We start from the raw sequence: 25,943 nt of genomic DNA, 5'->3' as shown, positions 1-25,943 counted from the left end.
ATATGTCAGTATAACTGTATCTACACTACGGCTTTTGCTGCCAGAGCTATGTAGCAAATAAATAAATAAATAAATAAATAAATAAATAAAAGCATTATAATGCATCTGACATAGCTATGCCAGCAAAATTTAAGGTTAGATCTGGTCTTAGTCATTGGCAATAACCCCCAAAATGCAAATTACTATTAATGTTGTTTCAGAGTAGCAGCCGTGTTTTCTTTCTTTATCCACAAAAAGAAAAGGAGTACTTGTGGCACCTTAGAGACTAACAAATTTATTTGAGCATAAGCTTTCGTGAGCTACAGCTCACTTCATCGGATGCATGCAGTGAAAAATACAGTGGGGAGATTTTATATACACAGAGAACATGAAACAACGGGTGTTACCATACACACTGTAACAAGAGTGATCAGGTAAGGTGAGATATTACCAGGAGAGAAAAAAACCGTTTTGCAGTGATAATAAGGTGGGCCATTTCCAGCAATTAACAAGAATGTGTGAGGAACAGTAAGGGGGGGAAATAAACATGGGGAAATAGTTTTACTTTGTGTAATGACACATTCACTCCCAGTCTTTATTCAAGCCTAAGTTAATGGTGTCCAGTTTGCAAATTAATTCCAATTCAGCAGTCTCTTGTTGGAGTCTGTTTTTGAAGTTTTTTTGTTGAAGAATTGTCACTTTTGGGTCTGATAGTGTGGCTGATGTGATTAGGTCCTATGATGGTGTCCCCTGAAGAGATATGTGGACACAGTTGGCAACGGGCTTTGTTGCAAGGATAGGTTCCTAGGTTAGTGTTTTTGTTGTGTGGTGTGTGGTTGCTGGTGAGTATTTGCTTCAGGTTTGGGGGCTGTCTGTAAGCAAGGACTGGCCTGTCTCCCAAGGTCTAAGAGAGTGATGGGTCGTCCTTCAGGATAGGTTGTAGATCCTTGATGATGCGTTGGAGAGGTTTTAGTTGGGGGCTGAAGGTGATGGCTAGTGGCGTTCTGTTATTTTCTTTGTTGGGCCTGTCCTGTAGTAGGTAACTTCTGGGTACTCTTCTGGCTCTGTCAATGTGTTTCTCCACTTCTGCAGGTGGGTATTGTAGTTGTAAGAATGCTTGATAGAGATCTTGTAGGTGTTTGTCTCTGTCTGAGGGGTGGGAGCAAATGCAGTTGTATCGTAGAGCTTGGCTGTAGACAATGGATCATGTGGTGTGGTCTGGATGGAAGCTGGAGGCATGTAGATACGTATAGCTGTCAGTAGGATTCCGGTATAGGGTGGTGTTTATGTGACCATGGCTTATTAGCACTGTAGTGTCCAGGAAGTGGATCTCTTGTGTGGACTGGTCCAGGCTGAGGTTGATGGTGGGATGGAAATTGTTGAAATCATGGTGGAATTCCTCAAGGGCTTCTTTTCCATGGGTCCAGATGATGAAGATGTCATCAATGTAGTGCAAGTAGAGTAGGGGCATTAGGGGACAAGAGCTGAGGAAGCATTGTTCTAAGTCAGCCATAAAATGTTGGCATACTGTGGGGCCATGCGGGTACCCATAGCAGTGCCGCTGATTTGAAGGTATACATTGTCCCCAAATGTGAAATAGTTGTGGGTGAGGACAAAGTCACAAAGTTCAGCCACCAGGTTTGCCGTGACATTAACGGGAATACTGTTTCTGATGGCTTGTAGTCCATCTTTGTGTGGAATGTTGGTGTAGAGGGCTTCTACATCCATAGTGGCTAGGATGGTGTTTTCAGGAAGATCACCGAGGGACTGTAGTTTCCTCAGGAAGTCAGTGGTGTCTTGAAGATAGCTGGGAGTGCTGAAAGCGTAGGGCCTGAGGAGGGAGTCTACATAGCCAGACAATCCTGCTGTCAGGGTGCCAATGCCTGAGATGATGGAACGTCTAGGATTTCCAGGTTTATGGATATTGGGTAGGAGATAGAATACCCCTTATCGGAGTTATAGGGGTGTGTCTGTGTGGATTTGTTTTGTGCTTTTTCAGGGAGTTTCTGGAGCAGATGATGTAGTTTCTTTTGGTAACCCTCAGTGGGATCAGAGGGTAATGGCTTGTAGAATGTGGTGTTGGAGAGCTGCCTAGCAGCCTCTTGTTCATATTCCGACCTATTCATGATGAGGACAGCACCTCCTTTGTCAGTCTTTTTGATTATGATGTCAGAGTTGTTTTTGAGGCTGTGGATGGCATTGTGTTCTGCACAGCTGAGGTTATGGGGCAAGTGATGCTGCTTTTCAAAAAAAAACTTCAAAAACAGACTCCAACAAGAGACTGCTGAATTGGAATTAATTTGCAAACTGGACACCATTAACTTAGGCTTGAATAAAGACTGGGAGTGGATGTGTCATTACACAAAGTAAAACTATTTCCCCATGTTTATCCCCCCCACTGTTCCTCACACGTTCTTGTCAACTGCTGGAAATGGCCCACCTTGATTATCACTACAAAAGCTTTTTTTTCTCTCCTGCTGGTAATAGCTCACCTTACCTGATCACTCTCATTACAGTGTGTATGGTAACACCCATTGTTTCATGTTCTCTGTGTATATAAAATCTCCCCACTGTATTTTCCATGCATCCGATGAAGTGAGCTGTAGCTCACGAAAGCTTATGCTCAAATAAATTTGTTAGTCTCTAAGGTGCCACAAGTCCTCCTTTTCTTTTTGTTAATGTTGTGGCAGTAGAAAACTAACTAACAGGGTTAATTAAAAATTATCCTAAAAATCCTGCCACTAAAGCTTTACATAGAGCACTAAAAGGCCCGTACTCTTTTTGTTGTAAACAGGAAACTGGCAGATGTACAATTAAAATAAAGTTTGCAGTGTGTGATGTACAGTAAGTTTGATTCCATTTCTAAGTGAGGGCATTGTCCCCCCTCCTGGAGCTGCAAAGCAGGGGACTACAACTGCCATCAGGCCCTTCCCCACTGCACTTTCCTTTCCCCTGGTCGGGTAAGAAGGGGAAAGATCCTCTTGAACTTCCAAAGCCAGAGCCTTGGAAGTTTAAACAGCAGCCACATGACAAGCAGAGAACTGGAAAGAAACTGGAAGCAGGAACAGATGCAGAGCTGCACGTGGAACAGGCTGTGACTGCCGGACATTACAACTAGGCAGGTCTGTGTGGGACTTACAGGGGCCCAGCAACTGCTGGGCAGGGAGCCAGAGCCGAGAGGCCCCAGTGAGAGACAATACATGAGCCTGGCCTGGAAACCTGCAAGCACTTATTTGCTAGAAATAAAGACTGAGCTGGAGATGGCACCCCAGGCACTAGGGCTGAAGAGCCCTGACTCTGGATTGGACTGGCCCTGTCACCAAACGAGAGCTGCTATTGCTCACTTTGAACTGCAATTGTTGAAGCCTCTGTACCTAGGGTATCTGCAATCTGTCCCTTTCCTGCCATCCTTAGTAAAAACCTTTCCCTTAGCCATGAGTTTGGGTGGTTATTGGGACTCACCAGGTCTACCTCTTACAAGGCCTCGCTGCTGAAGCACCCACAGTGCTTGCCTCTGAGACGTGGTACACTGGGAATGCTACTGGCACCCTAGGGGCTTGGGGTACAGAGTAACTCCAATAATAGCAACAACATAAATACAACATATACTGCATACATTTTGAAAACACTTTCTATTAGCATTCATTCTTTACAGCCTGCCCCAGGAAACAAAAACAGCAGATTTCTACCTGTATCACAAAAATATTTTGGATCAAAATATAATTTCATATTTTACAACAGTGTTTGTTTGAGCTGTAACTTTCAGTAAATTGGCAATAATGTACATTCTATTAGCACAATTAAAAACATTAGCATATGCATTTCACACAGCCTATCAACACCAACTATCTCAGGTGCAAAAGCTTGTTAATTTTCAAAACTAAAGTATTATGCTATGTTTAGATCTCACTCTATTTTTATAATAGTGTTCTGTTTGTTTAAAAATTAAAATCTGGTTGCTGTCCCGTCATGGCACAAGATACTATAGATGCTCTCTTCACAGAAGAGTGCTAAATCACCATTTACAAATAAATATCAAAAGCAAAAAAATTCCATCTGTACTATACCCTGATTACAGAGGAGGAGCTGAATCAGTCTGCAGGAGCACAGTGCAGATGTTGCGCAAGACTTAGGGGAGAGGTGTCCAATCTTGGACCATTGAAGGGCCATTTGGGCAATTTTCAAGAAGTCTGAGAGCTGCTCCTAATGTCCATAAAATGAAGTAGACTGCTGAGTCTATACCCTGGCACGTGCTCTACCAAATCAACCTGTAGTTTGCCTGGGCCACCGCTCCATGTTAAAGGTGCGGAATTAATTCACTCAGATTTGTACAGTGTTCTGAAAAGGTAAAGCACTTTATAAGTGCTTATTTGGTCTTATTTGGCCAAGAACTTCCCTTTGGTCACTCCTATCTTATTTAAAAAGAGATTGCTCAGTTTTAAAACAGCCTGTACATGTACTGAAGTAGATAGGATATTGTGGAAAATATTTCTGCACATATTTATATTGAATCCATGAGGTCAGTGTTCTTCAGGGGTATTTAAAGTCAGTTTTGAAAGTAAGAGCACAAAAGGCTGTATTATTTCCACAGGTGCTAGCAGCATTATTGTATGGGATAATGTTTCTCTTACGTCACTGTAATGAATCCCTGATTTACTTACCCTAGATAATCAGTAAGCACCATTAGAAAACTCAACATTTGCCACTCACCAACTACAATATCTCCTAATCTAAGTATTGGAAGAACCTGCAATGGTTGCAGATATTTGATCAGCTCATTTGGTTTAATGGTGCTCAGCCTCTACTGATTTCAGGGGTGCAAATTTTCACTATGGTGATTTTTAAAATGGTCATCACAGCATGGTCATCTGGCAAAACGCCAACCTAACCATGGAACTCTAAACAATCCTATGCTTAGAATCATAGAATATCAGGGTTGGAAGGGACCTCAGGAGGTCATCTAGTCCAACTCCCAGCTCATATCCACCTTATAGTCCATTCATCCAGCCCATACTTCTTTAACTTGCTGGCAAGAATACTGTGGGAGACCGTGTCAAAAGCTTTGCTAAAGTCAAGGAACAACACATCCACTGCTTTCCCTTCATCCACAGAACCAGTTATCTCGTCATAGAAGGCAATTAGATTAGTCAGGCATGACATGCCCTTGGTGAATCCATGCTGACTGTTCCTGATCACTTTCCTCCCCAATAAGTGCTTCAGAATTGATTCCTTGAGGACCTGCTCCATGATTTTTCCAGGGACTGAGGTGAGGCTGACTGGCCTGTAATTCCCAGGATCCTCCTTCTTCCCTTTTTTAAAGATGAGCAGGACATTAGCCTTTTTCCAGTCGTCCGGGACTTCCCCCGATGGCCATGAGTTTTGAAAGATAATGGCCAATGGCTCTGCAATCACATCCGCCAACTCCTTTAGCACTCTCAGATGCAACGCATCCGGCTCCATGGACTTGTGCATGTCCAGCTTTTCTAAATAGTCCCGAACCACTTCTTTCTCCACAGAGGGCTGGTTACCTCCTCCCCATGCTGTGCTGCCCAGTGCAATAGTCTGGGAGCTGACCTTGTTCGTGAAGACAGAGGGGAAAAAAACATTGAGTACATTAGCTTTTTCCACATCCTCTGTCACTAGGTAGCCTCCCTCATTCAGTAAGGGGCCCACACTTTCCTTGACTTTCTTCCTGTTGCTAACATACCTAAAGAAACCCTTCTTGTTTCTCTTAACATCTCTTGTTAGCTGCAACTGCAGGTGTGATTTGGCCTTCCTGATTTCACTCCTGCATCCCTGAGCAATATTTTTATACTCATCCTTGGTCATTTGTCCAATCTTCCACTTCTTGTAAGCTGGACTTAGTCCAGTCCACACCAAACACATTTATCCTATCACTACTTGTGAGAAGACTTTATACATTCTTACTATGTCTAGTCCATCCTAAATGTCTTGCTCTGTATAAATGCAGTTTAGGAATTAGGTTGTTTTTTTTTATAGTGCAGGTGTTATTACACTTTGGTGCAATCAGTGACGCAGATAAGGGGAACAGACATGTCCCCTGCCATCTTTTTGCGACTCTGTTTATGTCCCCCTCGATGTGAATGCAGCTTTCATGCCTTCTCACTTCTGGCCTCCCACTGCCCCCAACATTTCAAAATGTGGCTTCACAAATGACTAGCTCAAGATAGTAACGCATTGATCATTCCTAGGTAGTGAAATAGCTGCATGATAAATACACATTTTAAATAGCCACCCAATGGGGAAGAGAGTAAGAATATAAAATACTTGTTTTGGATTAGGATTTTCAGAGGTACTCAGCATACGCACACACACAATGCAGTCAGTGAGAGCTGCACGTGCTCATCGACTCTAAAAATCAGGCCCAGTATTTATTATTCTAGCATAGTTATAGAAAGGAAAATTAGCACATCGATATATTTGGCCATGTATATATTAAATATTGTCCTTCTCACCATCAGCTGAGTTTTCCACCTGACACCATGAAATAAGCTATATGTTAAATATGTAAATAGGTGACTCTTTACAATGACATGGAGAAATCTATATAGCTCTCCATATATTCAGCAAGAACCATCTCTTTGTATTGCAGTCCATGCAGTGCCATATGGCAGCAGGTAAACGTAGAAACAACACACAGTAAAATTTTAAAATATATTCTCCTTCAGCAAACTTTTCCAAGCTAATATACATTTTCTATACTTTATCACCTACACAGAATTTGTCACCTGAATCCTCATAGCAAAATATATATATATATATAAGTGCAAATGGAGACTATTGTAAGTCTGAAACTAAAATACAAACATATTAATCACTATGATTGAACAATAACTATTTTCTATTTCTGTACATAACCTAAATAGGAAAGAAATGTAATCTAGTTTGCAAATGAAAGTAGGCATGTTTCACATATAAATTTACAGTAGATAAACATTCACATTCAATACAGCAACATCAGCTTCTGCTAGATAAACTACTTATAATTGACACAGAGCATATTAGATTAAAAAATACTCCAGTGATGAACATAACTCATGTGGCAAAACGGAAATAGAAGCATAAACGCATCTGACGACAATGCAAACACGGAGATAGAGAAAACAATCACTGTTCTGCATTATGCACAGTGGGCTCCTAATATACTGATTCATAAGTCAGATAGGCAAAATTACCTTAGGGCTTTTCCAGTCTCTAATTTCTATGATTCTATTAAGAAACAATGTTGCTTTTTGTGTGTGTGTGTACTAATTTATTCCATTGAAAGAGAAGGGAAAGTCGCTCATTTCTAGATCTGAGTGCTATCAACACCTGATCCAATTCCCATTACAATCCATGGAAAAGACTCCAATGGGAGTTGGGTCAAGCTCTTAGAGAATAGATAAGTGAGCTTCAAAAGCAAGGGGTGCAAGACTTAAATCCTTGGCAAACAAGGCAGCAGGTTGCCAGGGTAGAAGTGTGAAATTTAAAGGCTTAAAGCCTCCAGACCCAACATAATTCAAACTCAAACAAAGCCCTTCCTCAAATCATTCCACAGTTTGCTAACCAATGGGAACCTGGGAAATGGTTAATTGCCAGTTTTGTTTTTTAACGTTGGGGGAAGGCGCACAAGTAGGAGGAAAAGGTTCTTGTTACTAGGTGGTGGCATGGGAACATACTGCATTTGCCCCCTGCACCCCCAAAAGACATACCTTTGCTGTGCTTGATAACAGGAAAATGTAAGTGCAGTTCTCCCATTTGTCAACTGGGAGCACCCCATAGCCTTCACAGTTACTACTCTCCCACTTCACCAAACAAAAGACCCTTTAATCCTCTTTAACTCTCCCTTATCTCCAAGGCATGAACCCTACCCCCAGTGCTTAATTTGTAATGGAAGAGGTGCGGGGGCTCAAGCAATTAGGTGCCAGGGTTCAAGCAATTTTTTTTACTTTCATAACTGACGCAGCAAGCCAAGAGCTGGCGGGGCTATGAACTGCCACACCTAGAGGTGCTGAGGCTCAGCCCTGGCATAAATTAAACACTGCCTATCCTCTTGCCAGGAACCACCTTTACGGCCCTCTAGACATGAGTCAATTCCCCTTGCTGCTGTTTCCCGTTGGATTCTTCAGGTTAGACACAGCAAGGCGGAGCTGGATCATGCTCCACAGCTTGGAGCCAGGGCAGTAGACTGGCAAGGTGACAGCACCAATGGAGACAGAGCAGGCAGGGAGTGTGGGTCCAGCAGCCTCCTTTGCAGTTAAGTGATTTACCCAAAGTCACCAGCACAGCAGGGGAAAAAATCCCAATCTCTTCACTCCCTGTCCTCTGCTTTAACAAGAAGACTCTCCTTTCCCTTTTGGTACAAATAGTTGTTGAGTCTCTACTTTCCTGATCATTTAAATTATGTGTTTGTTTTGTATCAGGTGCCATAACACCTGGTTTGGGGAGATAGTTTCTTTTGTTTCCCATCAATCTTTCACCCTGAGAACTCCACACCTGTATTTTTCCACTACTCTAGGTCTTAAAATAAAACCAAAACCAATTTACATCTAAGTTAACACCTTTGTTTGTGTCTCCACCATCAGGCTAATTGTAGGCCTTTTTTAAAAATACCCTTAGAATCATAGAATCTCAGGGTTGAAAGGGACCTCAGGAGGTCATCTAGTCCAACCCCCTGCTCAAAGCAGGACCAAACCCCAATTTTTGCCCCAGATCCCTAAATGGCCCCCTCAAGGATTGAACTCACAACCCTGGGTTTAGCAGGCCAATGCTCAAACCACTGAGCTAACCCTCCCCCCCAAAGTGGAAAATATCTGCCCAAATAAAGGGCCTCAATCAAAGTCCTGAGATAAATTTGATGACAACAATCAAGGATCTGTCATAAACCAAAGGTATTAAAACACAGAGAAGGATTTCAGGGCCCTATGTTCACAATCCATTTTCAACTTCAGTGCTTCACAGTATTACACAGTGCAAATGGTTCCCTAGTATTGAAGTGATTACAACCTTGTGTGCCATTATTTCAGAATTCCCAAGGGAATGCAGACGGAGCAGTAGCGAGTGCCGTATGCGAAGGGGCAGCACTATTTATACCTTCTTTCAACCCTCCTAGAGTAGTAAATAATGAAGAATACAGTAACAATAAAAGCAAAAAATATAAAAGATATAAAAGCTAATAAAGATTTTCTGGTTTGGAAAAAGTTGCATTCAGGGCACAAGACAAGCATTTCTGGACACAGTCTATCAGGAGTTTCTGAACTGGGAAAACCATTATTGTCAATTATCTCTCTGTAATGTTTCATGGAAGGCTTCGGCTCATACTGATTAGCAATGTAACGATAGAGGCCATATTTGGGAGCAGTCCTGTCATTGAAAGAATAGACAAAATATCCCCGTAGATTGACATTATCCAGGGTGTATGCTGCAAAAGAAAACAAAGGGGAGGGGAAAGGAAAATAAATCAGTTATTAATTTATTTAAGAACAATGCTGTGTTCTACTGTATGTTGCTGAGGAAGTTCAAAGCCAAACCCAGATTTGAACTCATCTTCATAGAGAGGGAAGATAGATATGCATACGTACATTAAGAGGTTATCATTAAAAAGTGAGCATTTGATGACAATTACCATACAGCGTGATCACCACACAATTTTTCCTTTTAATTAAAATATATATGGTCACTCTGGGGTAATGGTTGGCCTATTAATGCAGGTATGGATCTGTTTGTATAAAACAAACAGTAGTATACCCATGCACAGACATAAACTTATAGTATAAAATATAATTTGTATGGTCAATGAATACATCTTCATTCAAGGGAGTGAAACCTAGGACATGGAATCCATCACAGAATGCAGCCAGTGAAATTATCTTTTTAAAGGCATGACAAAAGCAGTTTTCATAATTTTCTGCCTGATATGTTGTTTGGGGGTTGGGATTTTTAAAATTTTCTCTGCTTACCCATGCCCCCAGCAGTGAAGATAAATATGGTGAACACAATCAAGCTCTTTACACAGTGCTTCCAAATGGCAAAAGGGGAGCGTCACATTAATCACTCCTGCTTGTGGCACCAGGAGAGCATACACACTAACATGACAGGTTTCGGAGTAGCAGCCGTGTTAGTCTGTATTCGCAAAAAGAACAGGAGTACTTGTGGCACCTTAGAGACTAACCGATTTATTTGAGCATGAGTTTTCGTGAGCTACAGCTCACTTCATCGGATGCAACATGAGGGGAAGGGTGGAGTTGGAATAGTCAATGTAACCTTCCTCAACTGGTATATCCTGCTCCATAACATCAGAAATCATTCCAGGACATGCTATGTGTATCAACCCCATCTCCTCATATTGCCCTGTGATTTTGGACTGAGGTGACCTGAGTCATTAACTGAGTCAGTAAGGTACTTAAGCACAAGTCTAGCTTTAAACACATGAGCAGACCCACTGAAGTCAAGTTAGGCATGTGCTTAAGTACCCTGCTGAATCAGGACCTGACACACATGGACTATTCAGCTGACATCATCTCACAGTGTATCTCAACTCTCAGAAGTAAAGTTATGCATGTGCACAAGTGTTTGCAGGACAAGGCTCTTACTGAAACATACAGGCTTCTTGGCAGCAGGCTGTGCAGCTGGCAAGGAGAGTCAGACTGGAGTGAGGCAATTAGTAAGGCTGGTATGTAACGCTGGCAGTAAATTGCCCCTTAGCACAGGCCCCATAAACCCCTAATCTGCCTCTGGCCTCCTTGACCCTGGTTCCAGCCCCCCTGACCTCCTACCAACCAGTGGGGAATTCACTTGGCAGCTTCCCTATACCCAGCGTGTGGCTCCCACTCTGCATTTTGCATCCCAATGACGATGGATCTCAAAGGCGGGGAAGCAGCTGGCTGCAGCTCATAACCTATGAGTCACATAGGCTATGAGCTGCAGACCGCTGCTTCCCCACCTTTGAGATCCTACTTCCACAGAAGGTGGAACTTGAGTACAAACCTCTCGTGCCTTATGTGATGCCTGCGGTATCTCCATATAACTCTGCAAGGGGGAACATACAACCTAGAAACCCATATAATACAGTAACCACAACACCACATCTCATCTGCCTAAGGGAAATGAAATCCACTGGAAATACCTCAGGCATGTAGCTCTTGGAGGCATGATCTGGTGCAATATTTAACATAAGAACAGCTGTACTGGGTCAGACCAAAGGTCCATCCAGCCCAGTAGCCTGTCTACCGACAGTGGCCAATGCCAGGTACCCCAGAGGGAGTGAAACCTAACAAATAATGATCAAGTGATCTCTCTCCTGCAGTCCATCTCCACCCTCTGACAAACAGAGGCTAAGGACACCATTCCTTACTCATCCTGGCTAATAGCCATTAATGCACTTAACCTCCATGAATTTTATCCAGTTCTCTTTTAAACCCTGTTATAGTCCTAGCCTTCACAACCTCCTCAGGCAAGGAGTTCCACAGGTTGACTGTGCACTGAGTGAAGAAGAACTTCCTTTTATTTGTTTTAAACCTGCTACCCATTATCTTCATTTGGTGGCCCCTAGTTCTTATATTATGGGAACAAGTAAATAACTTTTCCTTATTCACTTTCTCCACACCACTCATGATTTTATATTACCTCTATCATATCCCCCCTTAGTCTCCTCTTTGCCAAGCTGAAAAGTCCTAGCCTCTTTAATCTCTCCGCATATGGGACCCGTTCCAAACCCCAATCATTTTAGTTGCCCTTTTCTGAACCTTTTCTAATGCCAGTATATCTTTTTTGAGATAAGGGGACCACATCTGTACGCAGTATTCAAGATGTGGGAGTACCATGGATTTATATAAGGGTAATAAGTTATTCTCCGTCTTATTCTCGATCCCTTTTTTAATGATTCCTAACATCCCGTTTCCATTTTTGACTGCCGCTGCACACTGCGTGGACGTCTTCAGAGAACTATCCACGATGACTCCAAGATCTTTCTCCTGATTAGTTGTAGCTAAATTAGCCCCCATCATATTGTATGTATAGTTGGGGTTACTTTTTCCAATGTGCATTACTTTACATTTATCCACATTAAATTTCATTTGCCATTTTGTTGCCCAATCACTTAGTTTTGTGAGAACTAAGTTTTGTTATGTTTTGTGCTGTTTGTACGAGAGTATTCTCCATCCCGATGTGCTGTTCACAGGCTGCACTGTGTCACTCCTTACAAACACAGCCGTGTCCTTCAGTGATCACCGGGAGGAGCTTGCCCATTTACAGTGGCAAGCCTCTGATATAGGCCTGTGGGAGGACGGCAGGGGGGTCAAGCAATCCACTGGAAATAGTAGAGGTTTAGCTGTGGTGGGGCAACTTAGAACAACATATAAAAGCAGGACAAATGGAGCAGTATTTAATTTAGCTGGGAGAGGAAAAAGCTATTCCTGAAACACTGCGCCGATTGTCTGATGAATTTGGTTACTTTACCTGAAGCAGATATTTTAGAATACTGTGTCTCAAATAAAAAATATTTTGCTTTTTATTCAGATCAACAGTAAGAATATTATTTTCTACTTGATACAGCAAGATCAAACCCAAGGCCGATTTGGCAGCTCCCTAGGAACCAGAACCCGTGGTGCGTAGAAAGGGAGAAAATGCAGTCTCCCTCACTATTGATACGGGAGCGTGGCCAACAGACCCTACAAATCCCCATATGCAATCTATTGTGAGCCATGCTTCTTCACAGACCACACCTGCTTATTTAAAAGGAGGTTAGTCACAGACTGTCTATTAGAAATCTATGGGCTGAATTTGGATCATGAGATGTATCTTGTCCACCCTGCGATACAAAGGCAGTAATTTAGCCGAAAAAAAAATGCTTAGTAGATAGATGACTAGTTTCTGGATTGATTTGTATCATCAAGCCCATTCAATCATGCTAAATTTAGCCCTGTAAATATATTCCCAGGTGACAGACTGATTTCCAGGCTCACTAGACTAAGCAATCCAAACATATGGAAGAAAACAATAAACACTACAAAACCTCAAAAATCACAATTTAAATTTAAGAAGCATCTTCTAGTTTTCTGAACACATGACTGAGAGCTAGTAACTCCTGAATTCTCTTCCTGGCTCTGAGAATAACACTCTCTGTGGCCTTGGGCAAGGTGCTTAACCCCTTTGTCCTAGTTTCCCCATCTGTAAAATAAGGTAGCAATATTTACCTGAGGGCTGTTATAAGAATTAATTAGCTCTGTTTGTAAACCTCTGAGGATTAAATAATGCTACACAAGTGGTAAGTATTATTATTTATCTCACAGAGATGTGCTTACACATAGTACAAGACACAGAAAAACATAGCCCCCACCTCAAGAATCTTAGGGCCAGATTTTAAAAAGTATTTAGATGCCTAGCAGGCTTTTCAAAATCATCTATAGGCTAAATGCACAAAAGGAATCATAGAATCATAGAATATCAGGGTTGGAAGGGACCCCAGAAGGTCATCTAGTCCAACCCCCTGCTCAAAGCAGGACCAATTCCCAGTTAAATCATCCCAGCCAGGGCTTTGTCAAGCCTGACCTTAAAAACCTCTAAGGAAGGAGATTCTACCACCTCCCTATGTAACGCATTCCAGTGTTTCACCACCCTCTTAGTGAAAAAGTTTTTCCTAATATCCAATCTAAACCTCCCCCACCGCAACTTGAGACCATTACTCCTCGTTCTGTCATCTGCTACCATTGAGAACAGTCTAGAGCCATCCTCTTTGGAACCCCCTTTCAGGTAGTTGAAAGCAGCTATCAAAGCCCCCCTCATTCTTCTCTTCTGCAGGCTAAACAATCCCAGCTCCCTCAGCCTCTCCTCATAAGTCATGTGTTCCAGTCCCCTAATCATTTTTGTTGCCCTTCGCTGGACTCTGTCCAATTTATCCACATCCTTCTTGAAGTGTGGGGCCCAAAACTGGACACAGTACTCTAGATGAGGCCTCACCAATGTCGAATAGAGGGGAACGATCACGTCCCTCGATCTGCTCGCTATGCCCCTACTTATACATCCCAAAATGCCATTGGCCTTCTTGGCAACAAGGGCACACTGCTGACTCATATCCAGCTTCTCGTCCACTGTCACCCCTAGGTCCTTTTCCGCAGGAGTTAGACACTAGAACAGGGACTTAGGCACTTAGGTCCTTTTGTGCATTCATGACTAGGTGCCTAAAACTCATGATTTCAATGGATATTAAGTGCGTAGATGCTTTTAAAAATCCCACTATGCCAGGGGTGGGCAAACTTTTGGCCTGAGGGCCACATCGGGGTGCGAAACTATATGTAGGGAAGCCTGTGCCTCCGAAACAGCATGGCCCCACCCCCCTATTTGCCCCCTCCCACTTCCCGTCCCCTGACTGCCCCCTCCTGGGACCCCCCGCCCCAAACTGAGCCCCCCCCCCCCGGGATTCCACCCCCTATCCAACCCCCCCCCCCCGCTCTCTGTCCCCTGACTTCCCTGACCTATCCAACCCTGCCCTGTTCCCCGACCCCTGACCATCCCAGAACCACCGCCGCCCCTAACAGCCCCCTGTCCCCTGACTGCCCCCCGGGACCTGCTACCCAACCCTCCCGCCCCACCGCTGCATGCACCACCACTGCCCCCTTACCATGCCCCTCAGAGCAGTAATAGCTTGTAGCCCCGCTGCCCATGTGACGTCATAACTGCGTGGGAGGGGAAACAACAGAGGAGGGGCGGATGGTGAGCCTCCTCAACTGGGAGCTCAGGGTCTGGGCAGGACAGTCCCATGGGCCAGATGTGGCCCGCGGGCCGTAGTTTGCCCACCTCTGCAGTAGGCACCTAAATACCTTTAAAAATCTGGTTCCTACCTCATGGAAGCACCACGAGTTTTGGAGGGCTCTGAATGAGGAAGAGTAAGGGAATGTCTACACTGCAATCAGCATGGTACCAAAGCCACAACAACACGAACTTCAGTGTGGTCTAGCTGTCCAAATAAGTACCCAGGGTCCCAGGCAGGATCCTACAGCCCACGCTGCTATGGCTTCACTGCAGCTAGTACACACACTTGCTACATTAAAAGCTAGCTCAGGTATGTCTAAACATGGTGCAATCACATCTCCTCCTGTAGTGCAAACATACGCTGAGAACTCATTTCAAGCGTATGGACAGTGTGGAAGAAAACATGAGATTCATAGGCTTTATGGTCAGAAGGGATCATCATTCTCATCTAGTCTGATCTCCTGTACATTGCAGGCCACAGAACCTCACCCACCCACTCCTGAAATAGACCCCCTAACCTCTGGCTTAGTGAGAGAAGTCCTCAGATCATGATTGAAAGACTTCAAGCTACAGAGAATTCACCATTTACACTAGTTTAAACCTGCACTGGACCCGTGCCCCTATGGTGACCAGGTGTCCCTATTTTATAGGGACAATCCCGATTTTTGGGTCTTTTTCTTATATAGGCTCCTATTACCCCCACCCCCATCCCGATTTTTCACACTTGCTGTCTGGTCACCCTACGTGCCCCATACTGCAGAGGAAGGCGAAAAAAACCCAGGGTCTCTGCCAGTTTGACTGGGGGTGGGGAGGAAATTCCTTCCCAACCCCAAATATGGCAATCAATTAAGACCCTGAAGTGTGGGCAAGACCCACCAAGCAGATACCTGGGAAAGAATTCTCTGCAGTAACTCAGAGCTCTCCAAACCTAGTGTCCCATCTCTGGCCGTTGAGGATTTTTGCTACTGGCAGCCATTGATGGGCCACATGCTATTGTAGGCAGTCCCATCATATCATCTCCTCCATAAACTTATCAAGCTCAATCTTGAAGCCAGTTAGGTTTTTTGCCTCCACTTCTCTCTTAGGGTGGATGTGTGAAAGCAAGTGTAAGGTATTTATGGCAAGGGCAAGTTTTAACTTAATACAGAGAGCAAGGGGAGCTAATACAGAGATGTGAAAATGGGGCTTCTGTGTTGTGACTGGAAAGATAATGTGTGTTCTGGAGGGACAGTGGGAGTGATACCCTACATGACACAATCACATGAAGAGATAAGGGAATGCGCAAGTGTTTTAGCCAGCAGCAAAGACAGGACAGACCGAATTTTTATAAATTGTGGAAGATGTCGTGGCAAGACTTGGTGATGGCCTAAATAGGCAGGGAGAAGGAGGAGGAGGAATTAAAAGTGACCCCAAGATTGAAAGCATGAATGACAGGCAGGATGATGGTGTTGTCAGCAATCACAGAGAAAGTATTAAGAGTTTGGTTTTGGCCATGCTTAGCTTGAATTGAAGACAGGCCACCCAAGATGGTGTGCTGGAGAGACAGTCAGATATGTAGCACTGGTCAGAAATAGTACGCAGAGGTAGACTGGTGAATTGGTGTGAGGAGAGGACATCACCCATGAATAAGGTGCAGGGAGAAAAGGAAGGGACTGTGGACTGAGGCCCGTGGTACTCAAACACAGAGGGGAAAGAGGAAGAAGCACCAAAAGAGATGATGAAAGGAGTAGTCGAGGGGTGGGGAGGAGGGTAGGAATCTCATGAGCAGATTTTGAAGCTATTCACACCAGTTATTTAAAGATATATTTTTCCTCTTCTGCTTTATTAAGAACATGTGGAAGTAGTTCTGTCTTCCTACTGCTTAACAACAACAGTAGATTTATGTACCATAGAATAAGTTATCCATTATAAACTACAGCATAACTACATGTTAGATGCTGTTAGATGCCAATTTTTTTTCCCAGTCATATGCTTTGCCAAAATTTATGCTAGTACTTTCAGTGTATAAACTTTTCATGGATTCCTTACCTTTTAAAGCTTCATTGATATAATTTTGTATATAATATACTCTCAGTTTATCTTGAACCATATTCTGATCATCATCAATTCCATTGGCTATAATATAAACTGGGACATCCCCATACTTGGATTTAACCCACTTGAGCATTTTGCGCAATCCCCAGGGCACCACTGCAGCTCTGCTTGGGGAGTTCAGCCATGTGATGTCTTTTATCATTTGAACTTGAAGATAGTGATCATACTTCAGTGCATCTTCTTTTTCCCAGTCCACAAGAACAGTAGTGTAATGACTTAAGGCAAAAAAATCAAATGAGCCTTGGATTAATTTCTTTTCTTCTTCAGAGAAATAAGGCAAGTGAAAATTGTATAAATCAATGCTGTTTCTTTGGTGAAGCCATTCTCTCATCACATGTGGATAGTCACCATTCCCAAAGATGGGCTCAGCAAGCCAGCCAATGTCAAATTCTAGAACTCTATCAGCAACTTCTTGGTCATTTTTGGAAAAAGGACAGGCTGGCTCTACCCAATCAGCTTGCAGAGCTATAGATATTTTACCTTTCTGAAATCTTCTAAATTCTTTGTCATACAGGTGCCAGGCTTTAGCATGGGCTTTCAACAGATTATGCCCTGCAGAATATGTCAGGTTCCTCACATAGGGTTCATTCATTGTAATCCAAAATTTGACATGGTGGCCAAGAGTTTTGAAGCAGAGCTTGGCATATTCAACAAAGGCTTGAACTGTCTCTGGGTTCTCCCAGGCTCCATATTTGGCTAGCACAACCGGAAGCCCTTGGTTCTCAGCCATAGGTTGCCATAAAGCTACAACAGGAGTTATATTAACTCTGAGAAGTTCACTAACAAAACACTGATAATAGTGCAGGAATGTGTGGTTGATTTGAGACAGGTTACCCAAAGGGAGAATCAAAGACCATTTCAAAGAAAAATGAAAATGTGTGACATGCATTTCCTGCAGCAACGAGATCTGGAGTCTGATGGCAGCAAAGTCAACACAGTGACGCTTACGTTTTGGGGTAACAACTCCATCAACTTTAATAAGCTTCTTCGTGTGGTGAACATCCCACACATATACATTAGTGTCAAGGAATTGGGAGGGGGTTGTGTCTACCTAAGAAGGGAAAAGAAACACACAAGATTCAAATTGTCAGTTCTGATTATACAGAAAATTCATAACCATCAGACAAGGTTTATGAAAAGATAATTATAAGTAGACTATTTCTTTTAATTGATGCTGCCTCCTAAGATGAACACATTTTTCCTTTCAGCATCTCCCTCATACATCTCTAATTAGGGTGACTAGGTGTCCCATTTTTAAAGGGACAGTCCAGTTTTAGGGGACTATTTCTTATATAGGCGCCTATTACCCCTCACCCCGTCCCGTTTTTTTACAGTGGCTATTTGGTAACCCTATCTCTGATGCCATCTCTGACTCATATGAATGAATGCATCTTAATATTGTAAGGTCAGAAAATGCCAAATATATGTAGCACCTTCACCCTACTTTTATAAAAGGCAGTGTACTAGTGTATGCCTTCTGTTTACACTCTCCCCACAACACTCAGTTCTGTGAGGGAAATCAGGGGCTGCTTAGGGACAAAAAAGCAAATCCAGAGAAGCAAAAATACAGCAAAGTGTGTATTTTTAAAATTTTTTTAAAATTTTTCATTTTTAAAATAATTTCTTTAAAGTTTAAAAGGCTATATTTTAGGGCTACTTGTACACTATAAATTACCATAAATAAGCCTTCCTTTTTCCTCTAAAGCGGAACAAAATAAGTAATAAATGAAACATGAAGAATTAAACAGTTTCCTTATTGGAACCTGTGATAAAAGAGAAATATGTCTCTGAGCTTGATTTTCAGCATGAATACAATTGATGGGAAAGAATTTTGCTTCTTGCTAAAGAAATGTCCTTTAACTGCACTAGCATATTGAACTAAAAAGTGTCATTCCTTCGCTTTGATGACATGAAATTGGTTAAGATAGCATGCTGTTTATTTCTGAGTCATATTTTTGCTCTGATATCAGAGTCATACCAACGTGCATCTCTCCAACAATAAGCAAATTTTCAACAAATCTTTTGGGCTTGAGAGCTAGAGAATACCTGTATTACCCACTGAAATCAATGAGAGATATAGATGCTCAGAGTCTCGCAACATCACATCTTTATTTTTTAATAAATACCATGATAATACAAAGGACTCTAAAGGGAGGGAAAGAGTTACTTAGAAGGTTTTATGATGTGTATTATTTTTTTCTCCTTCCTAGTCCAGTTTGCCTTTCAAAGGAAAGACCCAAACTATTGGACACAGTTCCTACATATACATCTGTCTATGTCCACTATTTTTCTTCTTAAATTAAGCCTCTGAGCCTAAGTTTCCCTGTTGGACCTTTTGTTTCAAAAGCAGGGTCAGCCTAAACCCACTGTTGAGCCTGTAACTGAGACTGTAAAATTGTGCAGAGCAGCTGCAGATCACTTGCTGTTTTCTCTGGAGAGGTCAGTGTTGTGCTTACAGAGGAAAGCAATAAAAAACAGCATGTCAGAGGGAAATTGCTTTTCTGGAGAATTGTTCCTTGTAGATTACTAAAGCATGCATTTCCACTAATACTGTGGGAATGCTATCAGAAATGTTTTTCCACTGTGATACATCTACAAATCATTCTACCTCAGCCTTACAGCACAAAATGTTTGAATATCCTTTTGAAGTGAAAATATCCAGAGTCTGAAGGGTTTTTTTAAGTGTCTTGAACTAACAGACTCAGTAACTTGACAGCTGTTATTGATCCCAAAGGTAGCAGTGCCATTTCCAGTCTCAATTTATTTGAGACCAGAAGGACAAGGATTGCTGAATTTTCTTAAAAATCAATGCATCAGGTAAGGAGGTTGTAATGTTTCTCAATAGTGTGAAGTTAGAGCTTACTTTTAGGATAAGAAACAAAAAAAAGCTATGCTCCAGCTCATAGGTGCTGGAACTAGGGGTGCTGCTGCACCCCCTGGCTTGAAGTGGGTTCCATTATACACAGGGTTTACAGTTGGTCCAATGGCTCTTAGTACTCCCACTATAAAAATTGTTCCAGAACCCCTGCTCCAGCCTTCAGAAAGTTTCTGTCTTTGTGGAAAATCTAAATTAAAAATTTTGCTCTTGGATCCAATCGGAGAGCTGAATTTTACATTACATCTTTATTGTGGCTACAGGAGCCCTGAAGACAAAACAGTATCTGAGAATTATACAGTCACATTTTCAAAGACACCACAACCTGTCTATAATTTTTGCATGTGAAATGAAGGCTTTAATCATGAAGGGTTGTCAGAGGAAACAGATCTAGCTGGAGAAAAGAAGTGAAAGCTAAGAAGAGGGACTCAGGTTGGTTGCTACAAGTGGGCAGTGATGCCGCAGAGACAGAGGCAACACTGCACTGCCTGGCAAATGAGGAGCAGAGCAGAATTGTCCATTCCTGTTTCAAAGGTATTTTCCTGTACACTCTCTGCTTTTTTTTAGCACATAATGTCACTAACAATGATGCTGTAATGCACATGCAGAAAACATGAACACATTGGGAACAGAACTGAGCAAATAACAGACTTTTCAGTTTGGGGGCTAACCAAAAAAACCCAACCTATCGGGCCGGGGGGAGGGGGAAGCCTGGTTCAATTAAAATCAAAACAATTTTTTTTCAAAATTAAAAAAAAAATCCAACCTCCCACCCCCCCAAAAACCTCTTAAGTTGACTTTAAACAATTTATTTTTGTTTTTTCAATTTGTTTTGGTCATTTTCAGGTGTGGTTTTTTTAACTGGGCAAATTTGAAAACAAGATTCCACTTTGAAACAAAAAGTTAAAATGAAATGATTCAATGTTATTGAACCAAAAGATTTTCACTTTTTAATTTTTTTTCCCATTTTTGGGGTGTGTGTGTGCGGGCAAACTATTCACCAGATTTGACCAAGATTTGCAAATAGTTAGTTTCACAGCCCTGAAAAATGCATTTTTCTGTAAAATTCCTAATTGCCAAAAAAAAGTGAGCGCAGCTCTAATTAGGAATGGCCTTTAGAAAACATGCGTAATGATGGTTTCATGACTTTTAGCATTTCCAAATGCAAGGGTATATTTAAATAAATTTCTTGCCATTAAAAGGAATCGATTTGGATCACAACAACCGCATATGCTGCTGTTAAAACTATGGAGATAAAAATGCCACTTGCAATATTTGCCATTTTCATATATTAGTACCTTTGTGTGGAAGTGTTGAATTTAGTAGATAATTATCTTCCAAAATGAATTTGAAAAAGAATGTATTTTTGTTAACTGAACACATAGTAAGTGATCTAGGAAGATGTACATTAGATCACATTTTCTGTTTTTTGTTTATGTGGTGTTTGTTTTTAGAAAGTCTGTTATTTATGATATTTAAATTTGGATCCACTTTCATGGTCACATTTAGGATGCCTGGTGAAAGCTGGGAAGATATTCTGTAAAATGTGCAGCTTTAATAAATTGGTGTTCCCACTACATCATTATGGTAACAGACCTTATATCACCCAAGTTACAATGATTATATACTTGCATAATACAATTATTATATACTTAAAGAACAGTTTGGTTGGAGCATCTATTGACTTTGTCATCAGCCTTACCTGAATGTAGTTATCAACAATTCCCCAAGCAAAGTCGCAGGGAAATTTCCCATCTATGGGTTCATTCTCAGGCAAAGGCGGGAAGCCATTTTTCTCTATTAGCTTTTGGTAGAACAAAGCTGAAGACTTTGGCAAAAACTTCTTGTCATGGCTTTGAAAATCAACATAAAATAATCCACGTCTAATGCTGTATCCTCTATGCCATTCAAAGCCATCCATGAGGGACCAAACGGTGTACCCAAAGACATCAACTTCATCATATCTGATGGCTGAGAAGAAAAAAAACCAAGATGACCTCATATTGTTCATTTTTTCCAGATAGAGTATACCATTTAAAAAAACGATTCTAGTATTTGAGCAATGCAGCAGGATAAATAAATGTCTTAAGGCTTGATTCAAATTCCATTCAGTGGAACTCCTTCAATTTACTTCAATGGGCTTTGGATCCAACTCTTACAGTTTACATCCAAGAAGTTATATAGAAACAAAAAAGTTACTCTGAAGCAATTATCATGAAAAATTTAACACAACTTTTTGGTGTTTTTAGGGATTTGCATTAACTATCCAAGCAATGCAGGTGGCAGTGATAATGCTGATGAGACTTTATTCATTTGATTTTGCACACCCCCTCACATCTGTGATGAGAATACTATTTTCTGGTATAAATATCTGGCACTTATTAACCCTCATACCTAAAGTAGGTGGAAAGCCTGTTACAGATGTAAGGGTCGTACCAGCATTACTATTGTTGTGACAAGTTCCACTGTGTGATTTAATCTGAGGTTTACAAATGGTTTGCATTTCTATAGATATTAAACACTTAGAATCAGCAAAATGTTCTTAGAGAGGGTCCCGATTCAACAAAGTTCTTAAGTGTGTGTGTTTAATTTTAAGCACATAGTTAAATCTATTCCTTTTTAGCAAAGCATTTAAGCACATTTTAAAGTGCTTTGTTAAACTGGGGCCTGTATCAGTATCCAGCACAATTTAGCTTCATCACTCACCACCTTATGTAAACACAAATTGGATACCTATTGAACTTAACATTACACAGCCTAGTTACACTGCCAACATTTAGAATCATAGAATCATAGAATATCAGGGTTGGAAGGGACCCCAGAAGGTCATCTAGTCCAACCCCCTGCTCAAAGCAGGACCAATTCCCAGTTAAATACTCCCAGCCAGGGCTTTGTCAAGCCTGACCTTAAAAACCTCTAAGGAAGGAGATTCTACCACCTCCCTAGGTACACATTGATTTTACACAATCAAATGTCAAAGTGTTCATATTTCCTAGTTTTACAAATGTATCTCACTACAATCAGATATGAGGGGCCAAACTGATTCCTGATGTAGCACCGTTTGAACCAATTAAACCAATGGAATTATAAAAGAGATTAATTCAGCTGTCTCTTTAATTTGCCATGATAAACTCACAAAGAAACTAGAATATTTCTTTCCCTAAAGATTAGTTCTTTTCTGTTTGACAAACACTGATTTTTTTTAAAAAGCCCTCCACATTTACACAACACTTGCTGCTCTAACAGAGTAAAGAATGACCTTGAGCGGATCACTGCGGACTACGTGGCTCTGGGAAGAAGGATAAAGGAGTTGGAGGCGCAAGTGGTGTTCTCGTCCATCCTTCCCATGGAAGGAAAAGGCCTGGGTAGGGACCGTCGAATCGTCGAAGTCAATGAATGGCTACGCAGGTGGTGTCGGAGAGAAGGCTTTGGATTCTTTGACCATGGGATGGTGTTCCATGAAGGAGGAGTGCTGGGCAGAGACGGGCTCCATCTTACGAAGAGAGGGAAGAGCATCTTTGCCAGCAGGCTGGCTAACCTAGTGAGGAGGGCTTTAAACTAGGTTCACCGGGGGAAGGAGACCAAAGCCCTGAGGTAAGTGGGAAAGCAGGATACCGGGAGGAAGCACAGGCAGGAATGTCTGTGAGGGGAGGGCTCCTGCCTCATACTGGGAATGAGGGGCGATCAACAGGTTATCTCAAGTGCTTATATATGAATGCACAAAGCCTTGGAAACAAGCAGGGAGAACTGGAGGTCCTGGTGATGTCAAGGAACTATGACGTGATTGGAATAACAGAGACTTGGTGGGATAACTCACATGACTGGAGTACTGTCATGGATGGTTATAAACTGTTCAGGAAGGACAGGCAGGGCAGAAAAGGTGGGGGAGCAGCACTGTATGTAAGGGAGCAGTATGACTGCTCAGAGCTCCGGTACGAAACTGTAGAAAAACCTGAGTGTCTCTGGATTAAGTTTAGAAGTGTGTGCAACAAGAGTGATGTAGTGGTGGGAGTCTGCTATAGACCACCGGACCAGGGGGATGAGGTAGATGAGGCTTTCTTCCGGCAGCTCACGGAAGCTACTAGATCGCATGCCCTGATTCTCATGGGTGACTTTAATTTTCCTGATATCTGCTGGGAGAGCAATACAGCGGTGCATAGACAATCCAGGAAGTTTTTGGAAAGCGTAGGGGACAATTTCCTGGCGCAAGTGCTACAGGAGCCAACTAGGGGGGGCACTTTTCTTGACCTGCTGCTCACAAACCGGGTAGAATTAGTGGGGGAAGCAAAAGTGGATGGGAATCTGGGAGGCAGTGACCATGAGTTGGTTGAGTTCAGGATCCTGACGCAGGGAAGAAAGGTAAGCAGCAGGATACGGACCCTGGACTTCAGGAAAGCAGACTTCGACTCCCTCAGGGAACGGATGGCCAGGATCCCCTGGGGGACTAACATGAAGGGGAAAGGAGTCCAGGAGAGCTGGCTGTATTTCAAGGAATCCCTGTTGAGGTTACAGGGACAAACCATCCCGATGAGTCAAAAGAATAGTAAATATGGCAGGCGACCAGCTTGGCTTAATGGTGAAATCCTAGCAGATCTTAAACATAAAAAAGAAGCTTACAAGAAGTGGAAGGTTGGACATATGACCAGGGAAGAGTATAAAAATATTGCTCGGGCATGTAGGAATGATATCAGGAGGGCCAAATCGCACCTGGAGCTGCAGCTAGCAAGAGATGTCAAGAGTAACAAGAAGGGTTTCTTCAGGTATGTTGGCAACAAGAAGAAAGCCAAGGAAAGCGTGGGCCCCTTACTGAATGAGGGAGGCAACCTAGTGACAGAGGATGTGGAAAAAGCTAATGTACTCAATGCTTTTTTTGCCTCTGTCTTCACTAACAAGGTCAGCTCCTAGACTGCTGCGCTGGGCATCACAAAATGGGGAAGAGATGGCCAGCCCTCTGTGGAGATAGAGGTGGTTAGGGACTATTTAGAAAAGCTGGACGTGCACAAGTCCATGGGGCCAGACGAGTTGCATCCGAGAGTGCTGAAGGAATTGGCGGCTGTGATTGCAGAGCCATTGGCCATTATCTTTGAAAACTCGTGGCGAACGGGGGAAGTCCCGGATGACTGGAAAAAGGCTAATGTAGTGCCCATCTTTAAAAAAGGGAAGGAGGAGGATCCTGGGAACTACAGGCCAGTCAGCCTCACCTCAGTCCCTGGAAAAATCATGGAGCAGGTCCTCAAAGAATCAATCCTGAAGCACTTGCATGAGAGGAAAGTGATCAGGAACAGCCAGCATGGATTCACCAAGGGAAGGTCATGCCTGACTAATCTAATCGCCTTTTATGATGAGATTACTGGTTCTGTGGATGAAGGGAAAGCAGTGGATGTATTGTTTCTTGACTTTAGCAAAGCTTTTGACACGGTCTCCCACAGTATTCTTGTCAGCAAGTTAAGGAAGTATGGGCTGGATGAATGCACTATAAGGTGGGTAGAAAGCTGGCTAGATTGTTGGGCTCAACGGATAGTGATCAATGGCTCCATGTCTAATTGGCAGCCGGTGTCAAGTGGAGTGCCCCAGGGGTCGGTCCTGGGGCCGGTTTTGTTCAATATCTTCATAAATGATCTGGAGGATGGTGTAGATTGCACTCTCAGCAAATTTGCGGATGATACTAAACTGGGAGGAGTGGTAGATACGCTGGAGGGCAGGGATAGGATACAGAAGGACCTAGACAAATTGGAGGATTGGGCCAAAAGAAATCAGATGAGGTTCAATAAGGATAAGTGCAGGGTCCTGCACTTAGGACGGAAGAATCCAATGCACCGCTACAGACTAGGGACCGAATGGCTAGGCAGCAGTTCTGCGGAAAAGGACCTAGGGGTGACAGTGGACGAGAAGCTGGATATGAGTCAGCAGTGTGCCCTTGTTGCCAAGAAGGCCAATGGCATTTTGGGATGTATAAGTAGGGCAATAGCGAGCAGATCGAGGGACGTGATCGTTCCCCTCTATTCGACATTGGTGAGGCCTCATCTGGAGTACTGTGTCCAGTTTTGGGCCCCACACTACAAGAAGGATGTGGATAAATTGGAGAGAGTCCAGCGAAGGGCAACAAAAATGATTAGGGGACTGGAACACATGAGTTATGAGGAGAGGCTGAGGGAGCTGGGATTGTTTAGCCTGCAGAAGAGAAGAATGAGGGGGGCTTTGATAGCTGCTTTCAACTACCTGAAAGGGGGTTCCAAAGAGGATGGCT

At 42.6% G+C, this 25,943-nt stretch overlaps 1 protein-coding gene across 2 annotated transcripts in view; it reads right to left on the bottom strand.

Annotated features, from left to right (window-relative positions):
* Positions 1–3,596: 3,596 nt before the first annotated feature.
* The window catches only part of KL (klotho), a 79,571-nt gene continuing 57,224 nt past the window's right edge, over positions 3,597–25,943 (bottom strand). The window contains exons 3-5 of one of the 2 annotated variants that reach the window (XM_073341681.1): positions 21,399–21,667; positions 16,756–17,872; positions 3,597–5,553 (exon numbers count right to left, since the gene is read on the bottom strand). In XM_073341681.1, the coding sequence (XP_073197782.1) occupies positions 5,504–5,553; positions 16,756–17,872; positions 21,399–21,667 (1,436 nt within the window). In that variant the 3' untranslated portion in view covers positions 3,597–5,503. Of the gene's footprint in view, positions 5,554–6,640; positions 9,401–16,755; positions 17,873–21,398; positions 21,668–25,943 lie in introns of those variants that run through there. The other variant, XM_073341671.1, reaches the window with a different exon arrangement.

Source organism: Lepidochelys kempii, chromosome 1, assembly GCF_965140265.1.
Source record: "Lepidochelys kempii isolate rLepKem1 chromosome 1, rLepKem1.hap2, whole genome shotgun sequence".
In the NCBI taxonomy this organism is placed as follows: Eukaryota; Metazoa; Chordata; order Testudines; family Cheloniidae; genus Lepidochelys; species Lepidochelys kempii.
This window is presented reverse-complemented; position numbering and strand designations above follow the sequence as displayed.